The sequence below is a fragment of the Coregonus lavaretus genome, assembly GCF_964263955.1.
Source record: "Coregonus lavaretus genome assembly, contig: HAP1_SCAFFOLD_55, whole genome shotgun sequence".
NCBI lineage: Eukaryota > Metazoa > Chordata > Actinopteri > Salmoniformes > Salmonidae > Coregonus > Coregonus lavaretus.
This window is the reverse complement of record NW_028161934.1, coordinates 251,891-269,130: the sequence shown is the minus strand read 5'-3', so window position 1 is coordinate 269,130 and position 17,240 is coordinate 251,891. Positions and strand designations below refer to the sequence as shown.

General features: G+C 41.1%; 1 protein-coding gene across 3 annotated transcripts; it reads left to right on the top strand.

Annotated features, from left to right (window-relative positions):
- Nucleotides 1-8,873: 8,873 nt before the first annotated feature.
- On the top strand, nucleotides 8,874-15,410 carry LOC311119864 (uncharacterized protein). Of its 3 annotated transcripts, XM_084194514.1 has the most exons (4): nucleotides 8,876-8,953; nucleotides 9,231-9,306; nucleotides 12,147-12,306; nucleotides 13,720-15,410. In XM_084194514.1, the coding sequence occupies exons 3-4, from the start codon at nucleotides 12,159-12,161 to the stop codon at nucleotides 14,739-14,741; spliced, it is 1,170 nt and encodes a 389-aa protein (XP_084050640.1). In that variant the 5' UTR covers nucleotides 8,876-8,953; nucleotides 9,231-9,306; nucleotides 12,147-12,158; the 3' UTR covers nucleotides 14,742-15,410. The 3 variants fall into 3 exon arrangements, with proteins under 3 accessions (XP_084050639.1, XP_084050640.1, XP_084050641.1); XM_084194513.1 differs by lacking the exon at nucleotides 9,231-9,306 and having other exon boundaries at nucleotides 8,874-8,953; XM_084194515.1 differs by lacking the exon at nucleotides 8,876-8,953 and having other exon boundaries at nucleotides 9,163-9,306.
- Nucleotides 15,411-17,240: the final 1,830 nt, after the last annotated feature.

Sequence of the window (17,240 nt, the reverse complement as noted above, 5' to 3'; positions counted from 1 at the left end):
TACCCTCACAAATTCAAAATTATTATTAATAATTAACACCACCCTTCTCTGTATGGGTGGTCCTCTGTAGCTCAGCTGGTTGAGCATGGCGCTTGTAACGCCAAGGTAGTGGGTTCGAACCCCGGGACCACCCATACACAAAAAATATTATGCACGCATGATTGTAAGTCGCTTTGGATAAAAGCGTCTGCTAAATGGCTTATTATTATTATTATTTAAATATATTTATTCCTACCTCATGTCCTCAACCTAAAATGATGTGACATCACCACTTAACACTCCCTGTAACTCTTCTGATGTCAAGTCTTGCACACCCAAATCCCTCTCTGCAGCTGCCACCACGACCTACATTTTCTTTGACTTACGTTCCATCCCTGCAGTAGTTGTGGTCCTCTGTAGCTCAATTGGTAGAGCATGGCGCTTGTAACGCCAGGGTAGTGGGTTCGATCCCCGGGACCACCCATACGTAAACATTTATGGACACATGACTGTAAGTCGCTTTGGATAAAAGCATCTGCTAAATGGCATATTATATTATAATAACCATTGCTATAAACGCTAAAAATCCAATCTTACTGAAACATATATCACTTGTTGACCTATCTCTCTGTACTGGTACAGATCTACTACTCTCACCACTCCGCCCCCTTGACCCATCTTCCTCTACTTTCTTCACTGCCTCAGCATATGACAACTTCTTCACTACTCTTACCCTGGAAACCTCAACCTGCTTCTCTCGCACATTTCTGATCCCCAGCCCCATGGCCACCCCTACAATTAGCACATACCACTACTTTCCCCAATGCTACATATTCCTTTGTCTCATGCCCTTCTGCACACTTCTCACACCTTGGAACCTCCCTCCTGCATACTGCTGCCACATGCCCATAAGTTTAACACCTGTAACATCGTAATGTGTTCGGCACATAAGCTCGTACAGGATAACTTATATATCCTAACTTCACTTTGTTAGGTAAAGACTCAACTTCAAAACTCAAAAGAACAGACAATGACTCTTCTGTTTCCCCACTCTCACCACCCTGTTTGCATCGCACCAAACGACAAGCATCACAAACACTGGGAATCTTCCCCTTCAGTTGGTCCACTTTTACATTTACTGCTACCCCAGTAATCACTCCTTTCAATGGCGCCATTTTCTTGAAAGCGAAACAATTCACAATTCTTTCCCCCATTTGTTTAACTCTGAGCGCCTTCTCCCTCTGCCCAACAGAAAAACAAACAATTATCACTAGACCACTTCTGGTTACCCTCACCGATTCCACTATACCCAACTCTTTATTCACCCATCTTGAAACCACAAATGGATCAGCCAAAAGGCAAGGGTCCACTTTTTCCAAAAACTTCACTCCTACTGTCATCTTTATCCTGACCCTCTGTGCAAGCCTCTGGCTCCGAGCACTTCACCACACCTACCACCTCCAATACTTCACCCTCATTCACTTCCATTTCTCCTCTTGTCTTCAGCTCACTTTGCTTACATTTCCTACCATTCTTCTTTATCAAACCTTCTCCCTTTTCCCCCAACACAATCCTCCTCCCTCTCTCTCTTAGACCTCCTCTGCCTCCCTTTTTCCTTCCATTCCTCCTCCGCCATCCAAGTATACATCTCCTTATCCCACAGCTATCTGTTAGGCATCGTTTTTCCTTCCCTCCTTCCCTCCTTCCCTCCTTCCTTACTTCCCTACTTCCTTCCTTTGATCTTCCATTTGTCTTCTTCTTCTTCTTTAAGGTTTATTCTTCTTCTTCAGTGGGGTTTATCGGCGGTTGGCATCCAACATTATGGTGCATTACCGCCACCTACTGTACTGGAGTGTGGGCCAGAGACCGGGAGAAACTAAATCCTACCTGCCAGACCCGTTGCTCTTAAAAAAGATAACAAAATCTTTGAGACTATATCTAATGACGTTCTACTCAATATACTCTTTAAACTAAATTCCTGTATCCAGTTCTCCCTCATACTAGATCGCATCCTCTCTCTTTCCCTCTGATACTGCCCACACTGTAGTAAGACATGCTGTACAGTCTCTTTCCTGACAATAATCACACTTTCCTGTTGGATGCTTTTCTATCACATTTAATGTCTTATTCAACTAGCTGTGTCCCACCCTTAATCTTGTAAAAATAGCCTCCTCTCTTCTGTCCCTTTCCTGCCGTCCTCCCCTCCCTTACTTTCCTCTGTACTTGAAATAAATGCCTTCCTTTATTAGCTCTATTCCACTGCTCCTTCCATTTCTGCACCATCACTGTATATACAGTGGGGGGAAAAAGTATTTAGTCAGCCACCAATTGTGCAAGTTCTCCCACTTAAAAAGATGAGAGAGGCCTGTAATTTTCATCATAGGTACACGTCAACTATGACAGACAAAATGAGAAAGAAAATCCAGAAAATCACATTGTAGGATTTTTAATGAATTTATTTGCAAATTATGGTGGAAAATAAGTATTTGGTCAATAACATAAGTTTCTCAATAATTTGTTATATACCCTTTGTTGGCAATGACACAGGTCAAACGTTTTCTATAAGTCTTCACAAGGTTTTCACACACTGTTGCTGATATTTTGGCCCATTCCTCCATGCAGATCTCCTCTAGAGCAGTGATGTTTTGGGGCTGTCGCTGGGCAACACGGACTTTCAACTCCCTCCAAAGATTTTCTATGGGGTTGAGATATGGAGACTGGCTAGGCCACTTCAGGACCTTGAAATGCTTCTTACGAAGCCACTCCTTCGTTGCCCGGGCGGTGTGTTTGGGATCATTGTCATGCTGAAAGACCCAGCCACGTTTCATCTTCAATGCCCTTGCTGATGGAAGGAGGTTTTCACTCAAAATCTCACGATACATGGCCCCATTCATTCTTTCCTTTACACGGATCAGTCGTCCTGGTCCCTTTGCAGAAAAACAGCCTCAAAGCATGATGTTTCCACCCCCATGCTTCACAGTAGGTATGGTGTTCTTTGGATGCAACTCAGCATTCTTTGTCCTCCAAACACGACGAGTTGAGTTTTTACTAAAAAGTTATATTTTGGTTTCATCTGACCATATGACATTCTCCCAATCCTCTTCTGAATCATCCAAATGCACTCTAAAAAAACTTCAGACGGGCCTGGACATGTACTGGCTTAAGCAGGGGGACACGTCTGGCACTGCAAGATTTGAGTCCCTGGTGGCGTAGTGTGTTACTGATGGTAGGCTTTGTTACTTTGGTCCCAGCTCTCTGCAGGTCATTCACTAGGTCCCCCCGTGTGGTTCTGGGATTTTTGTGACAATTTTGTGAGATCTTGCGTGGAGCTCCAGATCGAGGGAGATTATCAGTGGTCTTGTATGTCTTCCATTTCCTAATAATTGCTCTCACAGTTGATTTCTTCAAACCAAGCTGCTTACCTATTGCAGATCCAGTCTTCCCAGCCTGGTGCAGGTCTACAATTTTGTTTCTGGTGTCCTTTGACAGCTCTTTGGTCTTGGCCATAGTGGAGTTTGGAGTGTGACTGTTTGAGGTTGTGGACAGGTGTCTTTTATACTGATAACAAGTTCAAACAGGTGCCATTAACACAGGTAACGAGTGGAGGACAGAGGAGCCTCTTAAAGAAGAAGTTACAGGTCTGTGAGAGCCAGAAATCTTGCTTGTTTGTAGGTGACCAAATACTTATTTTCCACCATAATTTGCAAATAAATTCATAAAAAATCCTACAATGTGATTTTCTGGATTTTTTTCTTCTCAATTTGTCTGTCATAGTTGACGTGTACCTATGATGAAAATTACAGGCCTCTCTCATCTTTTTAAGTGGGAGAACTTCCACAATTGGTGGCTGACTAAATACTTTTTTTCCCCACTGTATAAGGCTTTTTGCCTCTGCCTTGCTCATTGAAACTTCAACATCAACATCCCCACTACTAAGTGCTTGTTTAGCCTGTTCATCTACTGCCTCGTTCCCCTCCACCCCCACATGGGCTTATGTGAACGGAATCACTACCCTACATAGGCTCAGGGGCTTGTGTGGACGGAACATATATCGACAGGATTCCTTGTAATGGCTCTGCTGTAAAATCCCTGAGTCCCAAAAAACGTTCAGCTGCACTCACAAGCATTCACAAGTCACAACAATGCCTATTTTCTCCAATTTCTTCTTTGTTTTCACTGTGCAGTTTTTAACCAATCAATGCAATAAACGATACAAAGTCCACCTTTTTAACATGCAACAAGTCAGGATCCTATGGAGCCCTTAGGGGTCATGTTGTTGAGAAAAACTGCCAGACTAATCCGTTCCCTCGTTTTTTTAAATCAGTTCACTTAGATATTATTATCCATTCCCTCAGATTTTTGAATCAGTTCTCTTAGATTTTTTTACCCATTCCATCTGATTTTTTATCCGTTCCCTCGGATTTGTTATCCATTCCCTTGGTTTTTTAAATCTGTTTCCTCTGATGTTTTATGTTTTCCCTATGAATTCCCATATCTAATTGCAATTTAATTGCATGCTGTTTGGGGCACACAAGCATCCAACTTCAAGTTCAATCAATAGACCCCACCCACCCCCAAGTATCAGTCACATAGGCCTATCAGTTTGTTGTCTATGGCCTGTAGCAGAAACCAAAAGATCTGGAGCAGTATTTGCAATAATCTATTTTACAATTCTAAAGTTCAGGGGAATGGCAACAATATCATAGCAGTCTCTCGCCCATGAGGCCTTCCACGTCAACACACTAGCAATGCCAATGCCAACCCCAACGAGCAACAGGTATAGAATCTTCTCATGAGCTCAGAGTTGAGCGGACGCGTTGCCCCTGGTGACCCTTTTAATTTTTGTGGATTGCTAGGTATTACTGCACTGTTGGAGCTCGAAACACAAGCATTTAGCTGTACCTGCGATAACATCTGCAAATATGTGTACACGACCAATAAAATTGTATGTGATGTGTCACTGTCCACTAACTGGTGGTGCTGAAATCACAGAGGTAGCACACCTATGTTTATTTGGTGCTGATTTGTGCCACTGTTCATGGTCCTGAATCAATACGTGTCTGCTGTTTTAATGGCACATTTTGGAGTTCATCAAATCAAATCAAATCAAATCGTATTTGTCACATACACGTGTTTAGCAGATGTTATTGCGGGTGTAGCAAAATGCTTGTGCTTCTAGTTCCGACAGTGCAGTAATATCTAACAAGTAATATCTAACAATTTCACAACATATACTCAATACAGACAAATCTAAGTAAGGAATGGAATTTAAGAATATGTACATATATGGACAAGCAATGACAGAGCGGCATGGACTAAGATACAGTAGAATATTATAGAATACAGTATATACATATGAGATGAGTAGTGCAAGATATGTAAACATTATTAAAGTGACTAGTGTTCCATTTCTTAAAGCGGCCAGTGATTTCAATAGGCAGCAGCAGCCTCTAATGTGCTAGTGATGGCTATTTAACAGTCTGATGGCCTTGAGATAGAAGCTGTTTTTCATTCTCTCGGTCCCAGCTTTGATGCACCTGTACTGACCTCGCCTTCTGGATGATAACCACAGGCAGTGGCTCGGGTGGTTAAGAAAAGCCATGCGTGAAACATGAAACGTAACCGTTAAATTAGATCAGTAAACGAACAAACCCTATTTTACGACTATGAATGAACATTTACACATTCAATTCCTACTTTACATCTCACTTTACTCGGGTTACAGATCTTTTTTATACGTACAAACTTTTGTCAGGAATGTGGCATCTGCAAAGGACATGAGCCCAACGTATCTAGTCGAAGTTAGTTAGCCAATCAAGCAACTCTAGCCCAGGCATTAGTTGCTTTGCAGCTTCCGGTTTCATTTCCAAAATAAAAGTCTAGAGCTTGTTTTAGAACGCCATTCGATAACGTTATACCAGTAGCTGGCGTAGTATAGGTTTGGGCCTTCAGCAAATGACTTGTGTGAGAATTGTACTATAAAGACACGTAAGAGCCTTGTCTAGAATAACCAGCTAGACCTATTCCACTATCTAAATATGCCATGCAGTTGTGTGTTATTGAATGGCAATAAAATTGCATCTTTTTTTTTGTATAGCTGTGTGGGGCTACTGTGGGGATCATGTAACCTAATGAATCACACTATTTCCAGTATTTGGGAGCACAGACTGTAGGCCTTATATTAGGCATTTTGACTGTTGTATTTGAGAATTCCACTCTGAATGTAGGCTTGTTATAGCCATTTGCGTTGCACAACCCCATCACGCAGAGGCTATATCCATATCAATAAATGAGACAAAACTAAATATTGATTAAGTCTTGGCTATAACCTGTCCTGAGTTCAATAGCCAAGGGGTCCCAAATGGTCAAGACGATCTATAACCTATTCTTATTGCCAGATCTGTTTTCCCTATCAGCCCCTGCATGTGCTTCTTCAACTATTTGGTTTAAAATGTGTTTAGAGGCTAAATTCAGAGGCCTGTGAGCTAGGGTCTCTTTTTAAGGGGAGGCCTACAATAAAAACTGTTATAAAACACAAATAGAGTCCTAAAATTACCTAGAATGATAGCCTAAAATGACTATTTTTTTTATTTTGATAGGCCTAAATTAAACATTGCATTATTAAAATGCTTTGGAGAATTTTGATAATTTTGAATACACACATGGATTTCAATAAACAAATGGATAAGACTGTTCTATTCTCTTTGATTTAGTTCCTATTGCAACTCAGACAAATGACAGAATGGATGACATACTGACTGACTGAACTGAATGAAGGATGAATTAAATGTTCAAGTATGTTGGATGATGAGTTGCACGCATCATGCATGCTCTGCACTTTATTTGGCTAGTAGGCAAACAGGCCTACATTAGGGTATAATGAGCAGTGTCGCAATGGAGGGAACAGCCTATACGGAGACTACCTAAGACCACTGCAACCGTGTTATTGTAAAGTGTGGGAATAAGCTTATGTCAGACTTAGCCTACGTTTAACCTCTCCCTTGTTCATTTCAAGGTCCATATGTTCATGACCCGATTCATTTAAATCAAAATCATATTAAACCCTCCTACAGAATATGCTTTGGCAAGATTTTGAGTGATGAAATACATTTCAAAATATTTTGAGTGGAAAGACTCCAGTGGTCATACATTATTCATAGATTTTCCAAACATCGATTATTATTCTATGTTTCATTATTCCTGGTATATACTACTGGCTATGATTGCAGACAGAGCTATATCTTGTGGAAGGATGAAATAGTATGAATAAATTAATCAAAATAACGTTTTGGTTAATGGCTATGATTGCAGACAGAGCCCAGATAATGGGATGATGCAATATTGAATTAGTAATTTAAGCGATAATGCCCGAGAAGCCGGTGTTTGGAGGATATATTGGCACGGGTGTTTTCAGGCCCGAGATGAGTTGTCCCCCCCACATTCTGAAATTGCATTTTTGTCCCCCCATATGGAAAACTTGTGGAAACATCTCTAATGTTACAGGCTTCACTGTCATGGTGCACACCGGTTTCTTCATCCCGTTCCCACCCACACCTGCTGGGTTTCTGTCCGACTCCCGCCCGCTACTGTAAGAACTGGTCCCAAACCCAACCTCAGTCCAGTAATGCTATTTTAGGCGTATGTGATGCGCCCTATAGGGAATATCAAAAACGCAAACTTCAGAAATGTGTTAAATTACCATAGATTATTACATGGCCCTTATATGTTTTTACAGGGCTATATCAGCCAATATGCACTTTATCTTGAGCTATTTTACAGCCTACCTTTTAGGAGTGGGATGATTTTCAGACGGAGAAATAATGGGTGATCAATATTTAGGCCTATTTCTAGGCAATATAGTAAACTATAGCCTAATCATAGGCCTATTAAGGAAGTACTTTTCCTTGGAAAGATAACTGCCCCGTGCTTCTTCGCCCATGCATAGGCTATAGCCTACTCTATTTAATAGAGGCCACACGTGCACCTGATCTCGCAGGTATGGCTACAGAACTGGAAGCAGCAAGAATGATGACAGCAACATGTTTTGCATAGTCCTATAGGATATAGCCTACCTTTTAGGAGGACGATTTGCAGGCAGAGACAAATAGATGGGTAATCAAAACGTATTGATAATGAAAAGGCGCAATGCTCGCTCACCATAGTAGCCTAACCTATTCAGACCTAAGTATTCAGACCCCCTGACTTTTTCCACATTTGTTATGTTACAGCCTTATTCTGAAATGGATACAATTTCAAGAGTTGTTCATTTGTTAGGCTATTGGTTAAAGGTGCAAAACAATATTTATGATTGAATTACCTTTGATGTAGTTCAGTCTTATTATTCACTTAAATATTTTTTTATGATCTCTTACCTAGCTTGATGACTGTTGCTATTTTTGCTTATTTTTTTGTTCTAAATGGAGATGGCACATTGGATTGTGTAAAAATGCGTAAAATGACCTTTAAATGCCCATCAAAATCCCCCCCACACTTCTAAAACCAAAGTGGCACCCCTGGTTTATTGCATTGGATTTAAAATGCACAGTACAAACAAAGAAGAACTCTGATAAAATAGGCATCAATTGTGAGTGCAGCTGAACGTTTTGGGGGATTTTACAGCAGAGGTATTACAATGAATCCGGTTGATATATGTTCCGTCCACACAGGCCCCTGAGCCTATGAAGGAATATGATTTGGATTATCACTGAAGGGGTGGGGCATTTTGGTATTAATTAAATGTTTGTATTGTATATGATGGTGGTACTGTATTTCCCCGGCCCCGGCCCCCCTTTCCCGCAATGGATTTTTTTATTTTCGTTCACTAACCATACAGTAGGTGGCGGCAATACGAAAATAGGTGTAGTCTGCCATAAACCTTAAAGAAGAAGAAGACCACAGCAAAGTAGCCTAGCTGTGCTGTTGTAGCCAACATTTCATGTCATACAAAGAAACAGTAGCTTCCACAATGGATCCGGTAAGTCTGGTTTTAACATTATAGGTCTGTTGTGCTGTATAAAATGTCTAGGCCTAGTTTTCATATTTGATCCTCCACATTCCTTTGTTCGTTTTTAAACGGCTGGACAAAAACAATGTCACGGTAAAACTTGTTTTTTTACTTCAACAAAGTAGCCTACTACTATTCATGTTTAGGAATCTGTGACTATGACCTAATTATCTCTCCTTTCTCCCAAAGTGTTCACATATTCACATCCCTTAACTGATTTCGAACACATTATCCATTATTTACCCAGATACTCAAGTGGCCGCTCTAACAAAGAAAATACATGTCTTCAAAAATGGAAGGCTATCGGGAAGAGGCAAGATCAGGTGGGACCATAATAGCCAATGAGAGGGCAGATATGCGTTTTTCCACTAGTTACCACAACCACACAGTCAAATGTCTATATCGCAGTGCTTAATTTGTATTTCAGGAGCTCCTGTAACACATAGTGAGCGCTAGAGTGGTGGTTATCCGAGTGGCTCTGAGGTAACGGAACACTTTGAGAAAAGAAAGTGTCAAACACATCGTAGCAGCAGACAGAGTAAACAGCTAAGTAGCCTACTATCTATGGTGGTGAAACGGACGGCACTCTCCAAGGTGCTGATTAATTGAAAGCATTTTAGACGACACTGCAGAACACCCGCCATATGCATGCATACTCAGCTGTGGGGCTTATGTACCCAAATTTCAAATAATTTTCAAGACATCAATGTAGAAGTAGAACAAATATCACAATATCGGAATATAACTTCAAATAAAATAAATCAATGTAGGCTACATTAGAACACACATCAGAATATATAGGCCTCCTGCCTATGTGATAATATGAAGCACATATTCAGATTACCTTCACAGAACAAGTTTGTAAAGAAAAAATAAAGTACTACTGTAGTTTTCAAAACCTCCCACAATGACTTTCCCCATGTCAAGTCCATTGAACTCCTGAGAGTACATTTCTTGCTCAAAGCCATGAGCGGGCCTGTGGCTGTGACGTTTAGCCTCCTTCTAAGGCTGTTCTGAAGACTCTGGCTGTAGTGTCTATTTTTTCATTTTGAGTGTTAACTATAACCTGGGTGTCCTCTTTAGCCTTGTCTACAGGGCTTGCTGCCACCAAATATGCCTTGGTTGGGGCATGTTCAAAAACCTTTTTTCTGAGGGCTCTTTGTTGTTTTGTTGTTTTACGTCTGAGGCAGAGGATGTTACTGTACATTCCACCCACTCTTTTGCAAGTTTATTCCCTCCAGTCGTTTCTAGACCCATGCTCCCTACCTTTTTGCATGTTGTACAGCCCAACTTTGAATTATAAATGACAAGCCAGGGGTTATACATTTGCTTGTTCTTGACCTGCAAATTGCACCAGCTCCGAGCACTTCGTCGGTGGATGAACTATCCCCCTACCCCCAGCTCCCCGTCTCCCTCTCCCGCTGAGTCTGACTCGCTACTCTGCCTACTAGCTAGTGGAGGTGCTGGTGGTGATGCTGAACTGGTGGGATTAGCAGCGCTGCTAGCTAAGGCATCGCCACCAGGAACAGTTTGCCCCTCACTCCTCTCCTCAGGCACTGACAGTTCTCTGGCTCGTTCTGGGTTCGATTCACCATCTTTCTCTGGATTTTTGGACTTCAAGCATTTTATCAAACTCAATTGACTTTTCTTACCCCATTTTTTATTTGTCTTTCCCACGATTCAAATTCAGTTGAGAGACGACGAGCCTAGGCTACGTGACGTCAATACGTAGGGACCTCTTCACTAGCTGACCACCACTACCAAGACCTGTGTCAAGATCAGTTACTTACCCCACCGGCCCTCCCCATAACCTCTATGTACAATTAAGAGAGCAGGTCTGGAATCAGTGTGGCAGGATAGGATGATTACACAGAAAGATCATTGCGCTTTTACATGGTCTTTCTGGGGGGCGGGAGAAATAACGAGGAGGCAACTTGACTTAACAATTAATAAATCATGCTGCGAGAGGTACCAGATCCTGGCAAATAGTTGCCAGAACAAACAAAGTCAAATCTGAGATGTGCTTGATGCTGTTCCGGCAGGATCCGGCTCAAATTAAGCTCTACTATATCGTATTTTTATTTATTTAGGGTTAAGCATAAAGTTAGAAGTGTGGTTAAGGTTAAGATCACATTTTAATAAGATCAATGGTAGTAATTGGCGTGGTTTGACTTTGTTTGTGAAACTAGTGACGACCAGGCACTACTCTCATACAGTGTTTATTTTCTCAAAGTTGCCGGGATGTCATGTGTCCTACTTTTACATATACAGTGCTAAGAAAAAGTATTTGCCCCCTTTCTAATTTTCTCAACTTTTGCATATTTGTGAGAGTGAATGTTATAAGATTTATTTCATAAACAAAGTTATGCAACACCCAATTCCCCTGTGTGAAAAAGTAATTGCCCCCATACATTCAATAACTGGTTGTGCCACCTTTAGCTGCAATGACTCCAACCAAATGCTTCCTGTAGTTGTTGATCAGTCTCTCACGTCGCTGTGAAGGAATCTTTGCCCACTCTTCCATGCAGAACTGCTTTAACTCAGTGACGTGTGGGTTTTCAAGCATGAACTGCTTGTTTCAAGTCCTGCCACAACATCTCAATTGGGATTAGGTCTGGACTTTGACTAGGCCATTCCAAAACCTTAAATTTGTTGCTTTTTAGCAATTTTCATGTAGACTTGATTGTGTGTTTTGGATCATTGTCTTGCTGCATGACCCAGCTGCGCTTCAGCTTCAGCTCACAGACGGATGGTCTGACATTCTCCTGTAGAATGCTCTGATACAGAGCAGAATTCATGGTTCCTTCTATTAATGCAAGTCGTCCAGTTCCTGAGGCAGCAAAGCATCCCCAAACCATCAGTGGTTCGTTACAAAATGTATATTCGATCAAATAAGCCAGAAGCCAGATTTGGGGCCCAGTTATCCCTCTCGCTTCTCCCCTTCCTCGCTGTTTGAAAGGAAATGACTGGTATAAGAAATATGGTGGAAACTAGCCCATGCCTCCACCAATCCAACGCTCTTAGATTAGTGGGTTGTAGTGAACGATTTAACATTTCACTCCCGGTACTTTACTGCTGGGTCTAGTAATCAGAGGTTTTGACTGAATTAATAAAATATTTAGTTTAATATTAATCTATGTAGAATACTTCTTGCCGCCAACAGGACAAAGCTAGCATGTCCCCCTCCACCCTCCAGGAGTCCCCAGGTCGACCACCTCCCGGTACTTTACTGCTGGGTCTGGTCGACTGCAGGAAAACACCGGGGCAGAGTGGAACTGAGCGAGGAGAAGGAGAAGAGGAACATGGAGATTTGATTTCATTAAGTAAGAACCATCGTGTTTGGATTAGACTACAGTCTGCTTCTGTAACAATTCATTGATTAATTATATATTGATGAAAATATCTGGTGGTTCCACCCAATTTTAAGAAGTGTAATTATTATTATTTTTAAACAGTCTGATTTCACCTAATTTTAACATTCTGTCATAAAGCGCACTTGTTCAACTTCATTAAAAAACATGTGCAACAGGGAGTGGCAATTGAATGCAAGCTTCACCAAAAAATTGAATTGTTAAATCATTTCTACTATGTAAATGTTTTGGTAAAAGGGTTGACTTGCTCAGTTTTCCACCACAAAACAGCAGTAAATTGACAAAAAGAGTAGAACCAGCTCACCTGCTTTTACTCTATGATTTGAGTATTAGATGTTCATTGTTTGTTTAGAATAATATATTAAAACAAGGGTTGACCTTAAAATGAGGGCCAGATGTAAATTAATCACTAATCACATTAAGTATATAATTTTCAGAAATGACTGTCAAAGTAACCAAATAACTAGGGTTTATATGCACACTAGTCATTTCCTATTAAACTGATTATGGCAGTAGGCCGAGTATGGCATTAGTCATGTAAACACCTTACTCTGCTTATCTTAATTGGTGTGAGGTCATAACTGAAGTAAGCATACGCCTTTAAAAACACCTGGTTTTCTGAGCAATCTTTAGAATTATTAGGACATGTAAACTCTTTAATCAGAGTTATAGTGGTGTATTTAATCTGTACATGTGCTAGCACAAGCGGCGCAAGCTAACTTCTTTTGATCGAGTGCAGTGAGTTCAGAAAAACTGAAATTATGCAATTTAGAAATAGTTTTCACATACAAACTTTATTTGTCCGAACTCAGAATGAAATATGCTTCCAAAAAATTACATGGCCTCTGTGGTAGAACGTTTATTTAGATTGGCAATTTTTTGCATTAATCAAAGTCCCATCAGGTAGCCTGATTTCAGATGTGTCCATGTAAACAGGATTATTAGGGAAATTGTTCTTCTTTCAAAGCATGTCAACGTTTAAATCAAACTCCTACACTAATTGACTATTAATAATAGTCATATTATTCTGTGCCTGTAACCATACTCAATGATGGTAAAACTTGGTGGGTTAAACGTTTTCTAGATGTTACACAGGGTTGACTGAGGGACTTGTCAAAATGCTGAATTTTGTCACTTTAGCAAGTCTTTATTCATATAAAAAATCAGATGAATCGTATTTTCCATGTGTTGTGTTTTAATGGGCACTTTATTTAATATAACAGAGATTTAATATTTAATATTGGTGCACAATTTCTACTGGAAAGATATCAAAGGGATGCAAAAGGCATTACATTCATGGAACGACCCATCTATTTATGGACACATATTTGCAAAACCTAACTATTCAATGTCTTTGTTTCACAGGGGACAGCCCTAATCGTTCCTCTCTCAGTGGCAGGAGCTTATCATCTGGGGAGCTTCAACAACATCATGATGCTGACAAGACAGAGAAGAGTCTCTCGAGATCAGACCACCTCAAGAAACACCAGCAGAGATGTATAGGGAAGAAACCTCACCACTGCTGCTTTGACTGTGGGAAGAGTTCTGCTAAACAGAGGGAATTTATAATTTACCAGCGGATTCACACTGGAAAGAAACTGTACCGCTGCTCTCGGTGTGGGAAGCGTTTCACTCCATCTAAAACCTTAAAATCTCAGATAATTCATATAGGGGAGAGGCCTTACCACTGCTTTGATTGTGGGAAGAGCTTCAGTCAATCAGTAGCCCTGACTAAACACGAACGCATACACACAGGAGAGAAGCCTTATAGTTGTGATCAGTGTGGGCAGAGCTTCAATCGTTCAGGACACCTGACTACACACCAACGCATACACACAGGAGAGAAGCCTTATAGCTGTGATCAGTGTGGGAAGAGCTTCAATCATTCAGGACACCTGACTACACACCAACGCATACACACAGGAGAGAAGCCTTATAGCTGTGATCAGTGTGGGCAGAGCTTCAATCGTTCAGGACACCTGACTACACACCAACGCATACACACAGGAGAGAAGCCTTATAGCTGTGGTCAGTGTGGAAAGCGCTTCAATCATTCAGGACACCTGACTACACACCAACGCATACACACAGGAGAGAAGCCTTATAGCTGTGATCAGTGTGGGAAGAGCTTCAATCAATCAGGACAGCTGACTATACACCAACGCATACACACAGGAGAGAAGCCTTATAGCTGTGATCAGTGTGGGAAGAGTTTCAATCAATCAGGTTATCTGATTACACACCAACGCATACACACTGGAGAGAAACCTTACTCCTGTCTATGTGGAAAGAGCTTTTCTCGTTCTGGGTCACTGAAAAAACACCAGAATTCACAAACATGTCATATTTTATCTCCCTCCTCTCCTGCACCGGTTCCAGATCCATAAATAAAGTTTCAATACATTACTCTTTACAATATTACCTGTGACAGTCAGTTGTAAAAAATTAATGTTTTCTATTTCCCATTCTCTAACAGTTTACTAAATCTGATTACCGTGGTAACTTGTGTAGGATAATATGCAGCTCTGGATCCAAATGTATCAAACGTCTTGGAGTAGGAGAGTTGTGGGGTGGGGGATTTTGAGGTGGGTGGGGGTTTTCAAAGCTGTATCTTATTTAATTAACTTCTATTATCTATTAAATAATGTAGAATAATGTTTCAACAACAGTAGGTGTGTATTATTGTGTGAGGGAAATAACCTTGAATTGTACATCTTGTCTCATACAATCATTGGTTCCTGTAGGTGCTGGGTAAAGATATGAGGGGGAGGCGGTCATGTCCCCCTCAGAACTTTTGGCAGAACGCCCAGAATATGTTCTATAAGTTAAGATAGGAGATGGTGCCAGTCATATGCAGTGCAGGAACCAAATGTTAATTATGAATTAATTATGAACAATTATTAATGTAAGTCATGCAAATATTATTTGTCTGTGTAAGCAGTATATAAGAGAACTAACGGGACTGCCCCGAAAGAGCTCCCGACCGACGTGTACTATGGTGCATTACGTTTGTTGGAACCTCTCCAGCTTGCTGGTAATAAATAACTATTCATTTATTTTTGGCTTTGAGTCCCTGGTGGTAATTTCCACGACACGTATTCAATAAAAAAAATAAAAAAATCCATTATCTTACGTGAAGGAGATGTGTAGTACTGCATGAGGCAAATGGTGGTCACACCAGATACTGACTACCTTTTTTTAAGGTATCTGTGACCAACATATGCATATCTGTATACCCAATCATGTGAAATCCATAGATTAGGGCCTAATTCATTTATTTCAATTGACTGATTTCTTTATATGAACTGTAACTCAGTGAAATCTTAGAAATGGTTGCTTGTTACATTTATATTTTGGTTGAGTGCAAGAATAATTGAAGAAACTAATTAATAAATGAATGGGCCTACTATTGTTTTAGGTGTTCTTTGTCAGAACTGTTTCAACGTGTTTTATATCCATCAGAGTATCTGTGCTATGAAAAGCTCAACAGTGGAACTGCCCTGCACATATCAACATCCAAGTTATCATGTACTATCAGAACCAAACTGGTATATCCAAGAGAAATGTAATGTAAAATCATGAGCTCTGTGCCAGAGAATACAGGACGTGCTGAGTACCTTGGGACTAAAGAGAAAGCCTTCACCCTGAGAATCACAGACCTGAGAGAGAGCGATTCAGCTGAGTACAAGTTCAGATTTAAAACACAGTATGCAGAATGTGGGTACAGCTTCCCTGGTACAACTGACTGTCACAGGTAATATATCATATCTAATTGTAATAATTCATTAGAATCATTCAGACCTGCAGGTGAAGGTGTCTTCCTCCACAGAGGAAAAGTAGAGAACACTGACCTGTAGCACCACCTGTCTTCTGACCGACAACACCAACCCCACCTACATCTGGTACAAGAACGGACAACATCTCCATGACCCTACTTCCCAACAATACTCCTGGAATAGAGAGAGAAGGGAGGAAAGTCTACACACCAAACAGTCTTCCCCTACTTTACTCTGTACCTGGAATAGGGGCGGCAGGTAGCCTAGTGGTTTAGAGCGTTGTGCCAGTAACCCGAGCCGACTAGGTGGAAAATCTGTCAACGTGCCTTTGAGCAACTTAACCCTAATTTCTCCTGTAAGTCGCTCTATAGATAGGTGTCTGCTAAATTACTAAAATGTCAACAAATAATAGATGCCTGCACTTAGTGTCACTGTTACACTGCTCCTGCCATCTCTGCACCACCACTGTCCATATCATTCCCTTAGCCTCTGCCTTGCTTATTGGCACCTCCACCTCCTGTCTCCTAAGGGCCTGTTTAGCTAGCATATCTACTTCCTCATTCCCTTCCACCCCCACATGGGCCGGGACCCAAGCAAAGCTTATATGGACACCCATCTGTCTTTCCCGGGCATGAATTTGTATTCCCTCATATAGCAGGCCTTGTCTGCTATGTGAGCTAAATTATTGCAGACTCATCAACACTGCACATGAGTCAGAACATATAACTACTCCGTCTGGCTTGACTTCCTCCACCCACTGCATGGCCAACAGTACGGCCATCAGCTCTGCCATGTACATAGCCAGGTGTTCTGTAATAGGTCTCCTGACAGCCACCCAACTTTCCTGTTCAACAAAGGCTGATCCAGTCTGACTTGTCTTTGGGTCTTTTGATCCATCTGAATATATGGGCAAAAAATACAGATTTACAGTTTCCAGTCACCTATTAAATAATAACAGATGAATCAACCCCCTCCCTGTCTTTCCGTACTCTCTCCAACACTTGTAAATCAACTACTGGAGGTGGGAGTAGCCATGGTGGACTCACAGGGATAGGTACCGTGGGGCTAAAGTCCCTGCCATACAATCCCATCTGCCTCGCCTGGTTATCA